Raw genomic sequence first — 22,917 nt, 5'->3', positions numbered from 1 at the left:
GTTGTGCACCACTGTACTAGTGTAATATACTAAGAGTATATTGGGTTAGAACAGTTAATCTGCATGTATTGATAGATTTTTATACACAGCAGAACCTAGACGGTTTTAGTCACATACTGCCTGTTTGTTTTCACTGTGATTTATTTATTTATTTCTTCTACGTTCTTAAATATGCTAATTCCTAATATTGGTAACCTGCTGAAAGACATGCAGCATTAACGGTGTTCATAACACAAGCAAGAAATACATGTGCAGCCTATGTTGTATTGTAAACCCTGCTTCATTTTTTTTTTTTTTTTTCCAGCTCCTAAGTAGTGGGAGTAGATACCTGATCCGTTCTGACGACATGGTGGAAACTGTTTACAACGAGAAAGGAGAAGTTATCAAAACCAAAGAACGCCGGCTGTTTTTGCTAAGTGATGTGCTGATGTGTGCCACCGTTAACATCCGGTAGGAATCTCTCTACAATCTAAAAGTAGCTCAGATGTATCGTAAGAACAAAAACGACTCTGTTTGAAAGATGTTAATAATCTATTTATTTCTACAGTTATTTTATCGAACTATTAGAATCGTATTGTTCCTTCATCAAGAAGTTGAAATTCTATAATTGTAATTAACGTATATCGATAACAATATGGTTTTCTGTGGCAAACGGCTGATCTATTTATAGATCTACCTGTGAAGGCAGTGGTATTGTCCCACATGGTCAGAAGTACTTGCTGAAGTGGAGTGTACCACTGAGCCACGTGGACGTGGTAGAGTTTGGAGGCAATGAAGAGCGGGGAGAAAACTCCAGACACCCTGCTCAGCATTCAGGAGAAAAAGTGGTGCTTCATGCAAAGCCAAGTATGTACAGCCTTTGTCCAATTTAAATACAGCTTTATTTTTATGTATTTATTTATTTTGGTATGTGCATCTAGGAAGGTATGCTGATTTTAATAAAGGATGTTGATAGCATTCTCATTATCAATCAGGTGTCGGTAAAATTCAGTTGTTAATAAAATGCTTTGTTCGGTATTGCTAATCTTAGAAAATAAAACCAAACAATGTCACTGTGTTTGACATTAAATGTCTGGTTTGTGTTTAAAGGTGTATTGCATTGACCTTTTAACATTCATGGGTTTTTATCGGTATTTGCTGCATAGCTAATAGTCTGCTGAGCTCTGTGAAGGAGAGCCAGTAAGATCAATAACGTGCACTATTGTGAGCTCTTTTGTAGATCAGATGTTGTAATGGCACCTTTTGGAGCAGTGCTGATTGGGTAATTACTAGAGGTCGTATTGGGTCTGTTGGGATTTATTAGGGAGGCAATATACTGTGGAGCAAATGTGTGGTTTTGGTTTGGTTTTTTGTAAAAGCAATTTCCATGACATAAATCCTAGAATAGATTTTTTGTTGACAGCAGTGTTGGAGGATTCAGTTTCTTGTGTTACACTACGCATTTTGGATCACAGACTTGACAGGTTTCTGCCATGAAAAAGGGCTTTCGTTACATAAGTTTCTTTTCTGCTTTTGTTGGATTTTCAGCAAAATTTCAGGATTTTCATGTCATGAGATTTATTTGGTCGCAGTGGTTGTTAATTAGGGTAAGTGTGTATTGTTAAGCATAAATTATCATCTTGTTTAAACAAAGAAGGCAGCTACAGGGTTCAAGGACTGTACATTATTAACAGAAGGATGTTAGTGGTGATACAGGGTTTGATTTATTTTTTCTTTTAAAATTGCAACAAGGTATAGTTTGTCATATACAATAATGGGTATCGGTTTTGATTTTGTGAAGAGATTCCACTTGACTGTGATGACGCAATCTCATGTTGGCACCAGTAATATTGTGATTGCTCATCTACACCACCGCCACCTACTATGTGCTGCCCACTCCACTACTTCAAAGCGCTGCAGTTCTTGGAATTAACTCAACCCTCAGGAGTTTTGGAAAGCTCACTACTGACCAGGTTAAATGGGAGCAAAGTACAAAGCATTTTAAAATTAAAAATCAGTATACTGATATTGCAGTATGTGTGTGTGTGTGTGTATATAGGATCATAACATAAGAAAGTTTACAAACACCATTTGGCCCATCTTGCTCATTTTGGTTTTTAGTAGCTTATTGATCCCAGAATCTCGTCAAGCAGCTTCTTGAAGTATCCTAGGGTGTTGACTTCTACAACATTCCTGGGGAGTTGGTTCCAGACTCCCATAATTCTCTGTGTAAAAAAGTGCCTCCTATTTTCTGTTCTGAATGTAAGGTTGACAGGGATGGAGTTAAATGTGTCCCCTGCCAGCAATCACAGGTGTGGCCATTCCCCAATTAGGTATTTTATAGTAACTGGGGAGTGGCCACATGTATGGGGGGAATGCTGCGGCATATGAATGCAATTGGAAAGGTGTTTTTTTTTTTATTATTATTATTTTCTAAATAGAACTATATGGATTACTGGTATTATATATCTGGGATTCTGGTCAATGTTGTTTTTAAATTAGTTTTCTATAAGACGCCCTTCCATTTTGAACAGATTAATGAAAAATACTGCTAATGCTTGCTTAAATGGGTGGCATTTCTTGAAGAAATGCCTTCTTGTTGTGTTAGCAAACAGTGACTATACCTATGCAATCAGCAGTTGCATTTGAGCAGATCCCAGTTCTCTGCATACTCTTCTCCAGAATGGTTTTAACAAGGCAGCAGTAACCATGGTTACTGTAATGGAGCATGTAGCTGAATAGAATGACTATTGTGCAGCTGTGAAAAAACTGCACTTGCATAAGAGAATTCACAGGCAGTCTGTGGCGGTGTATAATAAAAACCATGTATGCTTTTAAGAATTATTGATCCAGCTCAATATACACTTTTTTTTTGTATGTGTTTTCAATATTTGTGATTGGGTTTACAGTACAAATCTCTCTCTCTTGCTCTGAAATTCTGCTGCTCTTACTAACGTACTTTATAATGTTTGTCATTTTTTTAAAATTTCATTGATTAATCCATTAATCATAGATAGGGTGGAAACTGAACGATAGTAATATGATAGCACTGATCTGTGACTTGTCTTTTTACTGAAGTTCTCATACCAAAGGAAGGATAGTTCTCTTGGCACTGTAACAATATTACTTTACTTCCAAGTTCTATACAAATCTTCAGCCTATTTAGAAATGCTGGCATCCGCATCTAGCGGTCTTTAGTCCTGTTTACTTACAATACTTGTGCTCCCTGTAGGAATCAGGCTTGCTTCCAATAAAGAGAGGAGAAAATGTACCAGGGCATTTTACTTTGAAAACCCAAATTGATTTTAATGTGTGAAAATCTGCCTGAATTGCAAATGTATTTTATGTACTTTACCAACATAACAAATCATCTGCCAACAAAAAAAAAAAAAACATTACAAGTAACAGCACCATAGAGATGGAGGACAGTTGGACACAATAAACAATTTGAAGCTTTCAATAGTTCAGCCAGCCAGGTGTCATGCTTTGCAGGTGATTTGACTTTGAGTGATTTGTTAGGAACTGCTGGTACATTATGTCACATCCTACATGAGCATTTCAATTATATGTTGTTCAGGTCGTTCTCCCGCGCCTGCCACCCTGTAAGGGGGATGGGTCATTCTGCAAAAAAATGTGACCTGATTTACTTTCCTTCTTCCAGGGATGCTAACACAAGCTTAAGTTTTCCCACACTGCTTCAAACATGTCAAATAATGGCCATAATAGTGTGATTATCAACTATGTGATTCAATAGAGCATTTAATAGTACAATATAGCTTTTTATTGTGACCGCAAATGAAACCGGAAAATAGTTGAGTATCAAATCTCTTTTTGTCTAGAGAAAATAAGTTTTTGTGCAGTCAACAATAAATGCTTTGTTTTAGTAAAACTTTTAGACAACTAACAATTATAATAATGAAAGGACAAAAGGGATCATTTATATTATTTATATTTGCCTAATATTTACATTTCTTGTATGTTTAATGTCCTGGTATGCGTGTCGTATGTTCTTTATTTTTGTTTTGGTTAGTATTTTCCTTGCCTATTATTCCTGCAGTTTTTACATGTATCTAGAGAACCACTTATCGAATTGGGATGGTGTGTGTTTCTTTAAGAAATAATGATTATAAATAATAATGTAAAGGGTCAATTTGTTCAACCTATACCCACTAGTATAAGCCACACAGATTGTATTAGAGCAATGGTCCTCAAAGTGTCGCCCACGAAGCCAAGCCATCGTGCCCACAGCAGCTGTTCTTATATTATGGGTCGTGGACACATTTTTGGAATAAAGAAAGCTTCAAACACGTTTTCTAACAAAAGTGTCACAGCAGTCTGTTGACAGCGCAGCTCGCTTATGTTGTGCTTGTAAGTACGCAACATTTTTTTTTTTTTTCTGAATGGCTTCTACGATACGATCAACCAATTGAATATCTGCATTGTCTCTGCGGTAGCCCAATCATAAGTTAGCTAGGTGGGACAAAAACTGTGTCTGTTTCAAGTGCAGGTACTAACTGTAAGTTTAACCAATAGGAGAGTCAACTATCTGCCATTTTTTACTCAGCTGTCCAATCATAAGTAAGCAGAGGTCGTTCACAGTATTTGCAGGTAAATTGAAGGCGCAAGTAGCCAAATGGAAAGTGAAAGATCTGACAGCTGTCCACTCATTCGTGAGCAGAGGCAGGGTGTTAATATGCTGGGTAAGCTCTGAATTTCGCCGACTGTTATTGAGAAAAATAATACAATTTAGTATGTACAATTTAATTTTCTATCTCCTATTTTTTTTTTTCACTCTCATGCTTTCTGGCAAACTCCAGACGTGCTTTCAGATGGTACTTTTTGAGTAACGGCTTCTTTCTTGTCACCCTCCCATACAGGCCAGTGTTATGCAGAGCTCTTGACTGGTGCACCATTACTCCACTCCCAGCCACTGAACTCTGTAGCTCCTTCAAAGTGATTGTTGGCCTCTCTGTGGCTTCTCTTGTCTCCTTGTTTGAGCTCTGAGTTTTGAGGGACAGCCTTTTCTTGGCAGTGCCTGGGTGGTGTGATGCAGCTTCCACTTCCTGATTATTGATCCAACTGTGCTCACTGGGATATCCAAACACTTGGATATTATTTTGTACCCTTTCCCTAATCTATGCATTTGTATTACTTTATCTCTAACTTCTGGAGAATGCTCTTTGCTCATTGCTCATTGGTCTTCATTTTCCTTCAGATTCACAGCCTTACCAATGATCCTTCAACAGTGGGGTTTTTATCCAGAAAATGTGACAGTAACTTTAATGGCTCACAGGTGGAGGCCAATGGTAAGGTAGCTGTGTCCTTGTTAGGGCAATTTCTTTCATCGGTGCAAACTGGGAGCTTCCACAGCACAGGGGTTGAATACTTATGCAAGCAAGATATTTCAGTTTTTTATTTTTCTTAAAAATATTTCCCAACATAAAACCAATGTCACCTTACAATAATTGATTCTGAGTTTCAGTGTTTAAAAATAAAATTTCAAACAGAAAGAAATTTTAATGTACTATTTGTAATTCAGTAATATGAGAGAATTGGTCAGGGGTCTGAATACTTTTGCAAGGCACTGTATATACGCAAGTGAACGTGCCCGCAAACAGCCAGGTAAGATCAATTTATGCCTGTGCCAAAATTACTTTGAAGACCGCTGTATTGGAGCATTTTGCATGTTGGCTTGATTGCATTAACCACCTATAATAAGGGGTTGTTTTAGGATTACCCCTAAAAAGAGGTTCATGCAATCCAACCTCTTCTTTCTCTACTAATTAACCCCTGATAAGTATACCCCCAGGAATTTTACATATAAAACGTATCACCACGTATAGGCACGTAGGATAGAGAAAAATGTTGTATCACACTTAGGATAAAGGGAACATTGATCGCCTTTACCAGAACATGCCATGACAAAAGGCCCACATTGCAAATATATCGGCAAAAGAAAGAGTAAAAGATTTTAATTGCTGTGCTTTGTACACTGTGAAGCTGGCACCCGATGCCATCCACAGCGCTCTACCGCCAGGGGAAATTGACATCGACTTGGTCATCGACAGCTGGCCATCTTCCTAATTTGAAAACATTAGCTTTCAGATACATAAATGCAGTAACAATGCTGAGTGCAGCAACTCTCTGTATAATCTTGTCCTGTCCGATCAGAGGTGTTCTCTTTTGGAAGGTAAACTGAGAGATCTGGTGTTCTTTTTTTCAGTCTTGGAATTTAGAAAAACTTTGTTAAAAAAAAAAAAAAAAAATGAAAAAAATCCAATGTCTTCTACATTTTTTTCTTTTTTTTTAATTTACTTATACTAGTATTTTGATATCCATTGTGGGACAAGAACCCACTACAACTGCACGATACTTTGCACATACTAGTACAGAGATGCGTCATAATTTAGATATTTTTCTGCGCTTAATTCCCTGGGGTGTAGCATATTGTTGCATACAATCAGCCACCTACCTGTAGAAGTGATACCTCCAGCACTTGAAAGAATTGAAAATAAACCCATTGCCATAGTTATTTAATCCCCCTACAGCTAGATAAACATCCTGAAGAGGTTACAAACACAAGAACAAAAACAAAATTGCTTTAATAAAACATCTTCCATTTTATTGTTTCTGGAAACACATTTTATAGTGACTTATCCTGTCCAAAAGAAAGCTGCCTTTTTTCTGAAATAAGGAACTTTTTGTGAGCTAGAAACAGTTTGGCTGGCCTTTGACGGGGAATATGAAGAACCTCCCACTAACTCTGGTTCTCATTACGAACACAAGAGTTTACAATCTATTAGCAAAAAAAGGCATCTTGTTGGCAAATTATTAAGGAAGCCTTGATAAAGTTACCTTTGAAGTTGCCAGTTTGCCATTATTTGTTTAGAATATACATGGAAAATGAGGCAGTCTTTTGTTAAGGACATGGCTGAGAGTGTAACAATTATTACTTTTGCACCCTGCATCCAATTACTACGCAGCACACATTATGAGTCTAAAGTCGTGAAAAAAGTTTGGCCTTTTTAAAGAGGAGTTAAAGATTAACTGAATTAGAATGTATGTACTTCAAATTTGAAAAACAGTTTTCCATTCATACATTAGCATGCCACGAACGTACTGATTTTTAAAATGATTTGGATAAGACCTTTTGTTGTATATAAATAGGTCTGCTGGGGCCAAAACTTCTTTTTTTTTTTTTAAATTTGGAATTGCCAATTGTATTTTACCCCATTTTCTCCTCAATTTGAAATGCCCAATTCATAAGCCTGGCTCAAGCCTCGAAGAGACAAAGACGAACCGGCTCCGGTTCTTTTCATTCTGCAGTCCCGCCATGCAGCTACCTCAGAGCTACAGCGTTGGAGGACCACACAGTTCTGGGCAGATTACAGACAGGCCATCAATCATCTGTGCAACTTTTCCATTAAACTACATGTAGTGAGGAGTGAAAATAGTTGAACAAATTTCAAGTATTGGGTTTCATTTATTTCCAACTGTGACACATCATCTTCTGCTTTGTCTTCCGTCAACAGTAACCCAAAGAATATACTGTACACACACAAGTTATTTTTAAATAATTTGTTATGTCATTTTAATTCAGAGCTTTACATTTCACCGCCAAAACTTGTGCATGGAGGATTATTTTAAAATAAGGTAGGCATTATTCAAGAGTAAAGACAACAGGCTTGGGTCAATCAGAGTTCAGAGTGGTCAAATTTGAAATGCTATTAATCCAGTATACAGTATAGGGTTATTCTATCTTTGGACTTAAAGTAAATGCCACCTTAAAGTAATTTTTTATACGTTTCCCCTTTTATTGCAGGCAAACTGTACATGGGTCCAGGGCAGCTGTACCAGGATTTGCAGAATTTAATGCATGACCTGAACCTTGTTAATCAGATAACACAAATGATTGGAAACTTGAAAGGCAACTACCAGGTAAGGAAAATCCTTTTACATGTGAATTGTACTCTCTATAATTGTACAATGCCTATTCTCAGAAAATACAAATATTTGCTGAAAATTTAGCAAGAACAAAATATGCTTTCGAAACCTACAACATAATTAAAAGAAATGGAGCATTTTAAACAAACTTTGCAGTTTGAGCTTTTTGTTGTTCATCTGCTACAATACAAAATTAATTGAATACTCTGGATAGAGCATTTGGGGAAGTATTACCCCAAGCATTATAGGTTTATTAGACATTAGTTCTATAACATGACTAATAGGTGTAGTGTGTGTTTTGGTCTGGGGTGTGCGTTTGTCTCAATGGTAAAACGTACATTTGCAGTGATGTTACCATCACAATAAATGACTGTTTCAGCAAAGTTTTTAAAATGACTTTCTCAATTCTGCTTGCAGCACACAGTAAGTTCAACATTGTCACATAATGTAGAGCATGCACTTAGTCATCTGTGAATAACATAAGGTCCCGAAGTGTTTAGTCTGTATAACAGAATCCTGTTATCCTGGAAAGTATTTGTCATATAAAAATTGCATGACCAATCAATGGTATTTTAATACTGTATGTATGTAAAGTGCATTGATACAGTAACATAAAAAATAATCTAATGTAAGAGCTTCAGAACCAGTAATAAAATAAATGGGGAGTAGGCGGTGTGTTTCTGAAGGAGAATTTCTGGACTCATTTTTTGTTTTATCACCAACAAGGAGATTAATTGAAGGATTTACACATGGATGATTAGTTTTAAATTGACCTTGCTTACTAGGTAGTGTATTTTTACCATAGACGTGTTCACTCACCAAAGTATGGGAAGAAAATAATATTTCCAAATAGCAAAAATATGTTCTGTAATTTAAAGTGAAGTTAAAGTTATGTGTATTTTATTTTGTTACAAAATATAAACAGTGGCAGCTGTAATTCCTTGGATAAGACATTGGTATTTGAAATCATTCTATTTATTTATTTTAAATCGGTTGGCTACTCATCAGTCTGGTCGTGTTTGAATGAAGTTGGTGCCTGTTGACTGTCATTGAAGAGCTTCAGTTGGAACTGTGACACAGCAGGGTGATGCTAGTGATCACTGCACAATATTTTTCTGGAGCTGTATGAACATTTGTGCAATAGAAACTGTTTTTGCAGGTTAACTTTTAGTAACACAAGGTCTAGTTTAAAATGTGGTTCTTTGTAATGGAAGTATTCACATATAAAGTCAAAAGTTTGGTTGGCACATGTGTTTTGCATTACAGCAGAAATTGCTAATTATTTTTCCATTCCTCCTTTTTGTTTCTTTTCGCTTAAACGGTTTATTCCCTTTTTTCCCCAAATTGTATTTATCCCTTTTAATACATTTTTTTTTTTTTTAGAACCTTAACCAGGCAGTGGCCCATGACTGGCTCTCTGGACTGCAAAGGCTCATATTTAAAAAGGAGGAAGAAATAAGAGCAGCAGATCGATGCAGAATTCAACTCCAACTCCCTGGAAAGCATGATAAGTAAGTGCTTCATGTTAAATAAATTCAGTATTTAAAATGGTGCGATTTTAGTTATGATATACAAAGAGATCATTGTAGTCTTAACTTCCAACAGAAAAGTACTCAATTGGGGAAGACAAATATAGACGCACACCGGGGTAAATCTGTCTTCATTATTTTGAGATCATTTGCTCTTCTTTTCATTTGTAACTACATGCCTCTGTAATTCCTTTCTAGCAATTGATGTGTTTTTACAGATGATGCAATATAACATCGCCCTTCTTTCCTAACTGTTGAAGCTGGCACGTTGCAATGTGATACAGCAGTGTAAAATATGTTCTATTTACATTGGTATAAAGTAATGGCTGGGTGACACATGAGTTAAGGAGATTAAACAATGGCTTTTTTGTATCCCTTTTTGGCAGGTCTGGCAGGCCTACATTTTTTACAGCAGTGTTTAATACATTTACTCCCTCCATCAAACAGTCCTGGATAAGCAGTTTGCAGATGGCAAAACTGGCTCTTGGTAAGATTAACCTTCCCCAAGATTTGATTGTGATCCCTTTTTTTAATTCACTGTGCTGCAGCCAGCAGAGGCTTGATATTGTATTGTCTTTTTCCCTCCATAGAATGACAGGGTGGTATAAAATGGATTGTACCTTTTTTTTTTTTTTAAGGCTCTGTTCTGTTTTTTTTCTAATTTATGCTTGGCCTCTTAGTCATTACTTAAAGTAGATGTTAGTAAGCGCAAGCAAAAAATGTCTGTAGGTATTTCATTAATATCATGGTATGAAAACATCAGCAGCTCATACTGCGCATACCTTTAACCTTCCAGACTGAGAATTACATTTTTTTAAAAATAGCTGCACTGTTTTACAATAGCTCCAGTATAGTGAAGTTTGACCCACTTCACACTGTATGTGGAAACACATATGAGGCAGTGTTGTGTGAAGCAGTGCTGTTATGGATCCTGATCCCTGCTCTGTAACCTCTGCATGATGAGTTCCCAAAAGCACATGACTTTTACATTCATTTATATTGCAGAGGAGGAAAACCAGCAGGGATGGTGTCTTGCAGAGGACGACGGGAATCAGATAAAAAAACAGAAACACCCACTTCTTGTTAGGCAGATTCCAGTTGTTATGTCCAAATTACAGGAGTTTAAGGTAGGTTCAGCAGCTTTAGTAAAGTTCAACGCTGTATATTGTGTAGTAGCAAAGGGTTACAAATCAGATAAATGTTGTAGATCATGGTGCCCATTTTATCCCGGAAGAATCAACATTTTTGAGGTTTTATGTAATGCATATCAATCGTGCATTTCATGTTGAAAACATTTTAAGAGTTTGCTTTTTAAGCATCAAATGTATGTTCTGCATCTTTCCTTCAAGGTTGCATGTGCTGTTCATAACCCAGAGCCTTACTGTGGCAATGATAATGTACCAGACTCTCTCTCCATGGGACACGGGTGTCTGTGGGTAAGTTCAAGCCTGAAATCTTTTTTTGGTGTTGTCTGTTTCAGGAATGTGCCTTCAACCTTGCTACATCCCAGGGGGTTCTACACTAACATCGTTCCCTTGCCTTCTTTTATTATAGATTGCTAGTTGTACCAATCAGATGGGACAGATATCCATTGTGACACTTCACAATTCAAACCCCAAAGTGACTGAATGTTTTAATGTGGAGTCTCGGATTGTCTCCATGGTGCACATCACAAATGAAGACAAGCAGGAAGAGCCAGAAGCTTGTCTAGACTTGGAACCTGCAGCAGGAAAAGCAACAGATTCCCCCACCATCTGCCTGGGCATGGAGGAAGGGAGGTAATGCAAAAGCATTCTTGTTAACGTAATTGTATTTTTAAAATGTTTATCTAGTGTATTAATTACAGTACACCACTTCGGCTGTAACAAACCAGGCCCCTGGACCCCCAAATGAAAATAACAAAAAAAGATCATATAAACACACACTGTTCACATCCCTGTCTGTAGGCACTGGGTTCCACCTCCTCAGTGACATCAATTCTTTGGTCTTAATAAAAAGCGCACCCTGTGTAATTATGCCTCTGAAATGAAAATCATGTTGCAACAAAGCTGGAAACTGTATTGATCATTTAACAAAAAGGAGTAACTTAAGCATATCTCTCATGAATATAGGTGGTCAGAAAGCACTTGTTTTTTGGCTTGTTCAGCAACCATGCGGCAAAGCAAAATCGATTTAGTGAAAAAACAACATCAAAAAATAAACTTGAGGATCTGATGAACTTTTCATGTCCAGGTTTATTTAGAATAAAAGATCAGTTTGAGATTCTTGCATGTTGGATTAAGATTTGGTGCACTTTGAAACGATTCATGTCATATTGATTTTTAATAAAAGTTCAGCTTCAATTTGGGATTTTTGTTTTCTGTACTGCGTTTTAATTATTTAACAAATAGGATAAAGCAAAGGCAGAATACTGCATACATGAGATGAAGAGGTACGTGTAATTCTACTTTTATTCACAATCTCATCACATTAACTTACTCCAACAGTTTATCGTTCATTTTGATTGTCTTTTCTCCACCGTAGCCCTCAGTATAACAAGCAAAAGGCTTGGGCCGCAATGGGTTTGTTATAGCGAGGGTTTACTGTGTTTAGAAATACACTCATTTTTGTTATCCTACACTAACATTCTTTTACCACAAGATTGTCGTTCTGTTTCATGGTACTTAGACCTGATTTAGCTGATATTGAACCATGTTAAGTTCTTCAAAAACCTGCAACATTTAATTTGAGATTGTGTTCCAAATAATGTAGGTATTGGTGATGGTAAGAACACCTGTAATGTAATTTGCTATTTGTTTATTTACTTACATAATTGTTGTTTTTTTTTATTTTTTTTTATTTAGTACAGTTGATTTAAAAAAAAAAAAGGATGCCAATGATACATTGTTAAACTTTTTTATAAAAAAATGCTTATCTCTTACTGTATTTTTTCCAATTCCTCAGCATATCAGTTTATAAAAGTAGTCAACTTTCCAAGAAAGTGCGTCTTCAACATTTCTTCACACCAGACAAATCCACAGTTATGAGTCTCGCATACAAGTCTAAGTGCCTGTATGCTGGTCTAGTGAGTGGAGCCATTGCAATCTACACCAAAACTGAAGGTTAGTTATTGGGTAACTGCATCTTAGTGTGTGTGTGTGTGTGTGTGTGTGTGTTAATATTAAATACATTAACCAAGGTTTCAAGTTTTCATAGCGCTCTGAAGATTTTAGTAGCTTGTATTGGCGGTGGTCGATTTGGGTAGCCGAGAGACATAAATCTACAGCACTAACCTATTTTCCTGCTGACAAAATAAGGGCAGATATACAGCGTTAGTGCAGAGCATATCAACATTTCTCATAGCAGCACTATGAAGGCAGTAGTAGGTGTGTGGGCTACTGCAGTACACTCATTAAGAGCTTGTTTCATAATTATTGCTTATTCACATTCTGTACAGTACGAGCCTGAAACAGTCAAGAATGTAATCTTTTATTTTCCTTTTGTTTAACCCTGTCTGTTTACTAATCCACACCCATCATTTAATGTTTTATGGAAATGCAGCCTATATAAAAAAAAGCCAAACCATGTCCGGATTTCGATCTCTAGGTGAAGCCTTGCATAAATGCTGACCGTTGCTAGTTCTGCAAACGTTCCTTCCCCTAAATTCATGGGCTTGATCTAAATAAGTCAATTCTGTTTTTGATGATGTTTAGCTCTCCCGTCCTGAAAGATATTTACAAGGGAGAGGTTTCTTATGGTGGAATAGAGTGAAAGCGTCATATTCTAGGTGACTAGTCTGAATACATTTTCCTAGGTCCCTTCCATGTTCTTATGAACATATGCTATTTGCAATAGAGGTTTTTTATTCTTCTGTCAACACACTGACATATTCAAGTCATATTTCACTGTAGTTAGGCATGTGCTCTACTGTACATTCAAGCTGAAATCTTATCTCTTGGCTGTTCTGTGCTCTGGCTCTGCAAGCTGAAGCAGTAGGGCTTGTATAATATAAGATCACATATGCTGTGAAGTTCAGGACTGATGTGGGCCCTTTTTAATGGTAATTTGTTAAATCTGTCAATTCAGGCTTGATTGGCTTAGCAAAATGGTGAAATATAAGGAAGGTTTGGATAAAAAGTTTTAAAAAATGAATTGAAAAATGCTCATTTGAGCAAAGCTTATTTAAATAGTGATGGATTGCTGATCACAACACATGCATAGAACAGCATGTAAGCGCACGGCCATAGTTCTGCCTGTTGGAGGATTGCCCAGAACTCATGACAGGTTTGTTTTTTGTTTGTTTTTTCTCCGCTAACCAATACAAAATAAAGAGAGCACAAGAAAAGGAACTTCATAATAAAAAAATGGAGCGTGTCAGAAATCATCTCATCAAAATGCCGACTTGTCATCACAACTATTAACCAGCACCTCCAGTCAGAACAACAGAAAATACCACATCGAACTTCTAAACTGTCAGTTCAGCCCTTAAATGTAAAGGGTGTTGCACAATATATCAGAATTTGGTGCTTTTGTTTTCATTTTAGCATCACATTTAAAATACAAATGTATCCGATTAACAGTAAAGTAGCATTTTTCTAATTTAATAAAGAAAAGCTTCTCTGAAGGTCTTTTCTTATTTTCTTTAAATGTTATAAATGTACAGCTGTGCATAATAAACATGGCTTCTCGAACAGATAATACAATTGCAAAGTCAAAAGTCTAGCATCTGCTGTGAGAAACACATGATAGTCTAGAGAACAAAGAGAGCTTCTTTCAAATGCCTGCCGTAGCTGTGTGTCCCTGATGGGACGAGTGAAAGCTGTTTTTGAATTGATGTATTTTAAAACTAATCCAGACAGGCTCACTGAAACAGCAGACTCTACTCTAGAAAAGGGATAACTGTATTCAGTATTTGTGAAACTCTCTACGGTTACCAGGATATAACCAGGAAGTGCTGAAGGGCTGTAAGGACTCCACTGGAGAACAGGTCTCAGAACTTGTTAGAAGTCTGAATGTAATCAGTGGTGCATAAGAAAACAGATATGTGAAACTAATGGCATAATGTGTACTTGGAGTTTATTTGATTTGTGAATTGCCAACATACATCGCTCACCAAGTGCTGCTTAGCAAGGTAGCGATGCTGTTGCATATGGGTAGAGTCATGAATAGTTATGACTATTGAAATCTGTGAAATGCATGCATTTTTGTTGACTTCCAGAAATCTCTTTAGACTAGTGAGCATTAATTAATATGGCTTATAACATAAGCCAGGGTGAGAATGAATAATATCATTTTTTATGTCAACTATAAATATTTGCCTGATAGCAGGAGCACAAAGGGATAAAGACAAGATTGAGGGTCATTACTTGTCACAGGAGCTGTTTCCATCATGTGCAATCAGGATATTGTACCATGCAGCAGTATTGAAAAACTATTCTGAAACCTGTCATATGCGCACAGGACATTTAATCAATCCTCCCTGTCTGCCTCGGATACACTAAGAGCATGATTCAGAAGAGATTTTTTTTTGCAGAGTTTGCGTTGATCACACAGTGGAGCCCAGCTGATTTTGTAAACCTCCTCTTTGGAGAGCTGCAGTTATTCGAGGGAGCATTTGCACCTGCTGAAAGATTTGAGGGGTGCTGATTTACCCTACTTGTTGCTGTGATTGTTAACAAACTGAGAGAAATACAATTTCAAAGTGCAATGAAGATGAACAGGATTTTAAGTGGACATTCCAGGTTTATGTAGAAGTGAAATTTCAGGTGCAATTGTATGAAAAGTCTTAACCACAGAAAAGGGTTCCAGCCACAAAAAAAAGATTTTAAATAAATTGCTGGCTTTCCTACATAGCTCTACGAGAGCACCTCCGTCCTGACCTGAACACCATCTGCCATTCAATACAGGGGGTCTCGCAAGCAGAGAATCCCAAGGTGTGCTGTGGGCATTAGTGATTTCTGAGGCTACTCTGGGACATTTTATAGCTGGTGAAGTAACCCACAAGTGTATTGCATATTTTTACTTTTACATGCATGCTTTATGCACACAAAAACAAAACACTATGCAGTATATTAAACATAACTAAGTCGTGGAAGTGATGACCTACTTTTGTATGGCTTTGAGTTCTTGGGCTGACATATTGAACCTATTTACAAAGCTTTAGCTCCTCATTTTAAAGAATGCTTTTTTTTTTTTTTTAAAGCAAAAAATAAAGTATGATAGTAATGACATGCTTCCACACTGTAGTTTAAATAACCCATCATTGAAAACAAAACTTTGAAAAAAACTTTACATTTGTGAAATTCTTTGAATCTTTGGAACAGCTTGCTCGAATGTGATGAGATTGTACTCAAGCATTGTACATATGTTTTAGATGTGTATTGTAGTAACCTTATTTTATTTTAAGCAAACTCTGTTCTTCATAGTAGTCCCTTTAGACTTTTCTCTTTTGAAATGGTAACTTGTGAAATATCAGTGAACCCCTGCCGTCTTACCCATCATACCGGAAAGTGACTTGCAAGAGGATTATCCAAGTTCTAGGTATAGAATAATACTTGTCAGTATAGTCACGTCCAACCACTTATAAATACATCTTTTTCTCTCCATTTCCCAGATGGTTTCTGGAACTCGGATTCCCCTAAGATTCTGAAGCTGGGGGTTCTCCCTGTTAAAAGTATTCTGGCAATGGAAGACACAATCTGGGCATCTTCAGGTGGACACATCTCTATTATCAGCACCAAGACACATATTGTGGAGGTATTGCTATTTCTGTCAAATAGTCAATAGAAATATGACCTTTCTTTCTAATACTGTATATAATTATATATTTTTGAATTTTTTGAACAAAAGGAAATTGAGTTTTATAAAATGTAGACCTCCCAGTTAACATTCTGGATTACATTAAAAGAAATGGCTAAATGACATTAAAAATCTGTTTTTGGATATAAATTGTAAAAACCTTTAATCTTGAAGGATGTAGTAGTTCAGCATTAATCCTTGTCAGATTTAAATGACCAAGGTTTCCTGTTTTAACTAATGCATAGTCTTAGAAACAGGATTGTACCTTTTATTTAGAATGTTTTGAACCTTGCTACCTTTTTGTTGGCTTTTTATTATTTTTACATTTTTCTAAACACTTCTCACTCACTCTAGCGCTGTGGTACTCAACTGTGGCCCTAGATATTGATTCCAGTCCTGGTGTTTATTCCAACCAGGTCCTAAATTAGTTAATTGCCTCTTAGCAGCTTCAATTCACTACATTAGAACCTTCTTGGAGTAAAAAGCTGGACTGGACTAGATCTTGAAGGACAGAGTTGAGTACCACTACATCTAGCTAATGCAACTTGTTTGTAGGGTCTTTCGATCATTAAAAAAATAATAATAATCTGGTAAGTGCCTATTTTTAGTGCACAGTTTTAAGCATCCCAGCAATTTACTCCTTTCACTGCTACATTGTTTTATACAGGCCACATGCTTTGACATACCATCTTCAAATCTGGTACACAGCTGTATTCTATGAATCTCTTGATGAAATGTCCGGTGAACATTCACAGGGTCTCTGCCTCATTGAATTAACCTCTCGCCATGTTAATGATACAGACCACTCATTGTCTTTTACAGCTGGTACATTTCTGTATAAAGTTGTATTACAGAATGGATCCAGTAGAACCATTTACCTGGTTTATGGTGTTATCCTCCGGACATATTAATGATACAATAATTTTCACATATCCATTTTCCTTCATGTTTACAAGCCATCTGATCTAACATACCCCTTAGATTATGTCCCTGAGGATGCTTTGGTCTTCTTTTATACACATTTTATAAAACCTAATGAGAAACTCCATGTAATTGCTCCAAAAAAAAAGTTTTTCTTGCCATTGATCTTTCATTTAAAAAATAAATAATGTGTGTAAACTGTGCACTCCAGAAAAATTCCCTGTTTGTGCTGCAGGATTACATTCATTTTTATTTATCCAAAATATATACAGTATATCATAATGTTGTCTTATTCCATCTAGGGGGAATTTATCCAGCAGATTCTCTGAATTATTTTGCTGTAATATGGATAGTATTCATTTAAATGACGTAGTCATGGGTGTAATACAAGGGTGTGTTTTTGTAAAGATTATAAAGTGATGTGTACAGTATGTTTATTTCTGGAAGAGGCATGTCATGACATTGTATAGACAACACTTGTGTTTATACAAGTTAACATTTTAATAGCTTTTTATGCAGACATTATCTATCCAAGTTACAAACAAGTAGGAGTCTTAACATTTTTCTTGACATTACTGGCAACATAGTTCAAATTTCTGCGTATGGGGGTCTCAATGGGTTTCAGGATTTTACATCCTACTCAGTGGTTGAATTATGCTTTGAGGCTTTTAAAGTATTGGGAATTTACATGCTTTGTTACTGTATGCTCATTGCATAGACAACTCTACTGGTTACATCAGCTTACAGACATACATGCTTTATTCACTTCATGCATTCTCAATTTCATTAATCATTATGTGGCAAAATATAAAAAACAAAACATTATTCCAAGCAAGGTAATGTATACTGACACATATAAACTAAGCTACTATAGAAACAATGCCCTTTGTTCAGCTTACAGTTCTACATTATTTATGTATTTATTGTTTTTATTTTTATTTATTTTTTGGGCAACAAGGATCGGCTGAACTTAAGGTGTGATTCCAGTGCATAGTTTCCTTGTGGAAAAGCTGTGCCCCTTTCACAAGGAAACTGTAAAAGAAAAGCTCCTAGAGCGATGAACAAGCAAACACTGTGCTTTTCATTTGAGTCAATATTTGGTTTATGCCAAGCAGAGATTTGTTTATCTGTACAGTTCAAGGCTGTAAACACGGAAGTAGAAAAGCTGAAGCACATCAAAGCTTCCCACTTCATCTTTCAACTGAAAATCCAGTGTTTCCAAGTGACCACGACACGTATGACATGCCTAATTCATCCTGTTCCTTGGACATAAAGTACATGACATAAAAACACGATTTATAAAGACAATCTTAAGCAGGGGTCTTGGTTTCTTTGCAGATAAAAAATAAAACAGTTTATTATGGGAGCATTTTCTGTGATTTATTTCCTATATTTTTTTAATACATCATACGATAACAAAATTACAAAAACAGGCAACTTTTAAAGCTAAGCAATCTGCACTGTGGCATGCAGACCCAGTAGCAAATAAAGCCTTATTTTTAAGCTTCTATATCTAAGTTCAGAACAGACAGGAGATAATATAGTAAGATATTACTGATCCCTATCCTTGATGCATCAATCTTGTCTTAAGACAGATATCAGTCACACAGTTTGATACATTGTGCACTGTTCTTAGTAGAGAAGTCATTGTTTTATAAAATGAAATCTACTTATGTCCCAAATTGAAGCATTTATGTTTCTGATTTAAATATAGGTTTGTTTTTCGTCTTAAATGTCCATGTTCCCTACAGGTTGAAGTTCATTGTGCACTGTCAGATTTGAGCTGGCCATGCTAAAATACATTGTATAAACAATAAATATTTTATAGTTTAGTTATTGGCACAAATCTTACAAAAGTTTAAAAACAAACAAACAAAAAAACAACACAGGCGAAAATAGCTTAGACCCCAAGTTCTCCTAGGACATGTTTTTTTCTGACCTCAAGTTTATTAGCCTACAAATACAGTTTATATTAATTTACAAATAGTTCTCTCAAATAGAAGTTTTGGAAATTATTTTTCTACAACATAAATAATTAATGTTGAAGTAGTGTAAATCAGATTTAAGACCAATTTCTTTTTAGTCCTGTTTTTTTTTTTGGGGGGGGGGGGGGGAGCTTTACACTTTAGTTAATACTTAATGGACTGTCTACAAGTAGAGTTAACCTACTGTAATTGGAAAAACAGTAACTCAGTAACATTTCACGGCCTTCTATTTTAGATGTACGCACTATTGCTGCATATGAACACATATCAATCAATCAATGTTGATGCTGAAATTGTAGTAGAAATGCCTTTCGCTGTTTGTGTGTTTTACACTTTCCTGCAGAATACTTTGCAATCTGTGAGTCTGGGAACATGTCTACTAGAGATTTGCTGAACTAGTCACAACATGTAAAGGTCTCTGCATGTGGAGCTGTCTTGAGCTCTGTTTTTTCCTTTGGCAATGAAAGACGTTATTGAAGCGCTGGTTTTCTGAGCATCGCTTGCTTTTTAGTGTTTTTGTGATTTCCTGTGCTTACCACTGACATCATCGGTCCTGCTTCCGGGTCCCATCATTAAAATCAGCTGTGCATAGTTTACATCAAGTATGTCTTTTTCCAACTTTGCTTAGGGTTAAGCAACTGAATGCGTGCCTACCACAGGGCTCCCCTGGGTCCTAAACCCTGCTAGATACAGACAGGGATTGCAGTAACCACAGACACTATATGCCTTCTTGGAGAAATTAAAAGTTTGCAGGGGTTTAACAGTAGAGTTTTGAGCAGTGTATGGGAGAAAATCTGTCCTGGCAAATAAGGGAAAGTTGACAGGTCTTCATTGCTGTGTATTGCTCCTAAAATGAACAAGATATATGAACCCCCCCCCCCCCCCCCCCCCGAATTGTCCCTTGCTTTTGACACTGTGGTAATTCAGCAGTGTTATTTTAATACAATTTGGATGAGAGGTTAGTGTGGACTTCCTAACCACAGAACTGTAACAGAAGTTATGTTGTTGTCATGTGTTAATTCTTGGGTACTGGATACAAACACCCGCTGCAGGTCTAGCAAAATCTGTTTCCTTTGAACCACGCAATGACTCATCATCCTGTTGGTGTCATTAAGCTTGTTAATTGACCACCTGCTCAATGCTCTAGAATTAGCTGCTTATTACACAGCAGCTGAGTGGGGAAAACAAACATTTTATGCACACAGATGTGTTTTTTATGCACATTGAAAATAACCATTGTAATGTGTGTTTATTTTGGAAATCCTGATTTGAGGCATTTTGTGATGTATGTGTGGGTTGACACATTGCTGTCTTAGGGGTTGATTTGGGGTTGACAAGGATAACTAGTCTGCTGTTTTTCTGTCTTTTTTTTTATTATTATATGTTTTTTTTTAATGGCACCTTGCAGCACTGTTGAATCATCCCTGATGTCATAAACCATTTATCCATGGTTTGCCCTGGGTTAACCCCAAAAATAAGGGATTGGATGCAGTCCTCATGGATTCCCTTGTGCTCTAAAATGCCCTAAAAATCCAAGTGTGGCTTATCTTGGTGAAGCATAGGCAGATCAGATCTTGCCTTTAGTTAATGTACCTCTTTTCTAAAAGGTTTGGTCAAGCAGACAAATGTGATTTGAAGTTAAGTCCATCATTAACTTTTGGACCTTCTTTTGTAGAGTCAGCTAGAAGCCCATCAGGAGGAAGGGATGGTTATATCCCACATGACCATCGCTGGTGTTGGAATCTGGATTGCCTTCAGCTCTGGTTCTACACTACGACTGTTCCACACAGAAACTCTAGAACACCTCCAGGACATCAACATTTCAACTCCCATCCACAACATGCTGTCGGGTAAGAATCAACTGCAAGGTATTTTGGTAGATGGTATCTCTTTTGAAATGTTCACAGTTGCTGTCATTGAAGTTCAAGCTTTGATTTGATTACATGAACCACAAGTTACTGTCATGCACTTAATGTGTGTAATGCAATAGCCCTCCAATTGTCTTCAAAGCCCATTTAGTTATTTCACAGAAAAACCATGTACATTTAAATCAATCACAACGTTTCTCAGTTGTGATTGAGATACACGAAAGGCTTAACAGGTATCAATTAAAATTTTTAAAGGAGAGTAAAAAAGTCGGTGGAAAACACCGGAAATCAGAAGCCCTAATTTTGTAATTATAAAGTATTTTAAAAAACTCCTAATTTTCTTTAACTTGCACTCCAGCGTTAACTGGCGGTTAATAAGAAAACACTTCTTTTTTTTTTTTTTTTTTTTTTTTTTTTTCTCTCATATACCTGGAGCGCCCTTATCTAGAATGTACTGTGTGTTTGTTCTATGAAATACTGCCTGTGATAAGAAACAATACATACTTTTAGTCGTCAGTCCCGTCCTGTCCCCCCACACACACGTACACACCCCACTGCACCTGTCAAGCTGTCACTGTTACTATGAATTAACATTAATAGCATGAGAAAATCTTGCAAATTCACTTGATAAATTAGTTAGAGTTTCTATAATATGCTAGTTTTTTATTGGAGAAAGTGCCTGTCTTGCCTTTTAACTGTTTATTGTTTGCAATTTTATGAAAAACATGATTTCCCTCACTTTTTTGGCTGCAAAGGAAGGCATGCACTGCTTCCTTCAGGCCCAGGTTTTGGGCTGGTTTGTGTTCAATTAAAATTGTTGTGAAACCGACTAACCTATCCGTTGTCATTGTGGATCACAGGTATGTTTTTGTTAGTTTCAACTTTGGGAAGTATTCGCAAAGAAATAAATGCATTCTGAAACACTGAGGCCATGTTTTTGTAATCTGTCAGTGCCATTTCAAGAACGCTGCACTGGTATTATAGATGGTATTCATCTGTGCTCATGTTAGACAATTGGGAGATATTGTACTAAATTTTCAATAAATTACCTTCTACCCAAAGCTGTGAAAAACGTTCTTCAACCGATTTGTTTGGCACAGTCTAATACCTAGTTGAAAAAGTTAACTAACTTTTTGTTTGGAGTCAGCAATGGGTTAGTCTTGCACCTCTTAGTGGAAGTGAGGTCTTTGTTTCTGACAAGATGAAGTTATACTTTAGGTGGAAAGCGAGCATCAGTGTAGAGTTCCTCAACCAAATGGTTTGTCAGAGCCCTTGCAAAACCCTTGTCTGATTGGTCATTCTAGAGAGAAGTTGCCTCCAGCTGCTCAATTCCTTGAGAGAGATAAGTTAGCTGCCTGGAGCTTTTTGCTTGTTATATTCATTTCGTACAATATGTTGTACCAAACCAGTAGGCTGCAAAATAACTTAGTTCAGCATTTTACCAGCAATACATTTTGCTTCTGCGCGCGACTTGACACTGTAGCTTCCAGTCAGTGCATTGTCTGCGACTGAAAGCAGGCCATTATACATTTCACTCAGTGGTTTCACTGTAAGACTGTGTTTTTTTTAGTTGTTCTTTTAAAACGCTCTTGCGATGTGTGGAAACCTGAGACAAATCCATATGTGCTTTTAATTTTCAAAAAAAAATGTATGGCTTGAGCACAACAATTGGCAGCATCATTTAGCACAAAATTATGTGAATGGGAGTTACATGGAAGTACAAAAAAAACAAAAGCTCACATATTCAGGTCTTGCACCCTCCACTGTTTTTACCTCTGCATGCTGGATTCATTGTAAGATCCCTGTCCTCTCTCATAACTGCAATGTCAAGTCCCATTTATCTTTGTAGCAGTAACCTTGTCATTCCAGATCCAGTTGAATTATTTTAATTCCAAAAAATGTTCTTGGATGCTT

General features: G+C 36.7%; 1 protein-coding gene across 4 annotated transcripts in view; it reads left to right on the top strand.

Moving 5' to 3' along the window:
• The window catches only part of LOC121317042 (rho guanine nucleotide exchange factor 10-like), an 88,944-nt gene that overhangs the window by 57,447 nt on the left and 8,580 nt on the right, over window positions 1-22,917 (top strand). For all 4 annotated transcript variants that reach the window (XM_041252602.1, XM_041252599.1, XM_041252600.1 and 1 more), the window contains 11 exons: window positions 305-450; window positions 671-846; window positions 7,802-7,917; window positions 9,307-9,434; window positions 9,839-9,939; window positions 10,458-10,579; window positions 10,802-10,888; window positions 11,007-11,230; window positions 12,396-12,553; window positions 16,045-16,187; window positions 20,811-20,985. In XM_041252602.1, coding sequence (XP_041108536.1) covers window positions 305-450; window positions 671-846; window positions 7,802-7,917; window positions 9,307-9,434; window positions 9,839-9,939; window positions 10,458-10,579; window positions 10,802-10,888; window positions 11,007-11,230; window positions 12,396-12,553; window positions 16,045-16,187; window positions 20,811-20,985 — 1,576 coding nt within the window. The remainder of the gene's footprint in view (window positions 1-304; window positions 451-670; window positions 847-7,801; window positions 7,918-9,306; window positions 9,435-9,838; window positions 9,940-10,457; window positions 10,580-10,801; window positions 10,889-11,006; window positions 11,231-12,395; window positions 12,554-16,044; window positions 16,188-20,810; window positions 20,986-22,917) is intronic.

The sequence above is a fragment of the Polyodon spathula genome, chromosome 6, assembly GCF_017654505.1.
Source record: "Polyodon spathula isolate WHYD16114869_AA chromosome 6, ASM1765450v1, whole genome shotgun sequence".
In the NCBI taxonomy this organism is placed as follows: Eukaryota; Metazoa; Chordata; class Actinopteri; order Acipenseriformes; family Polyodontidae; genus Polyodon; species Polyodon spathula.
Note: the sequence above shows the minus strand (reverse complement) of the source record. Positions and strands in the feature narration are given on the sequence as shown.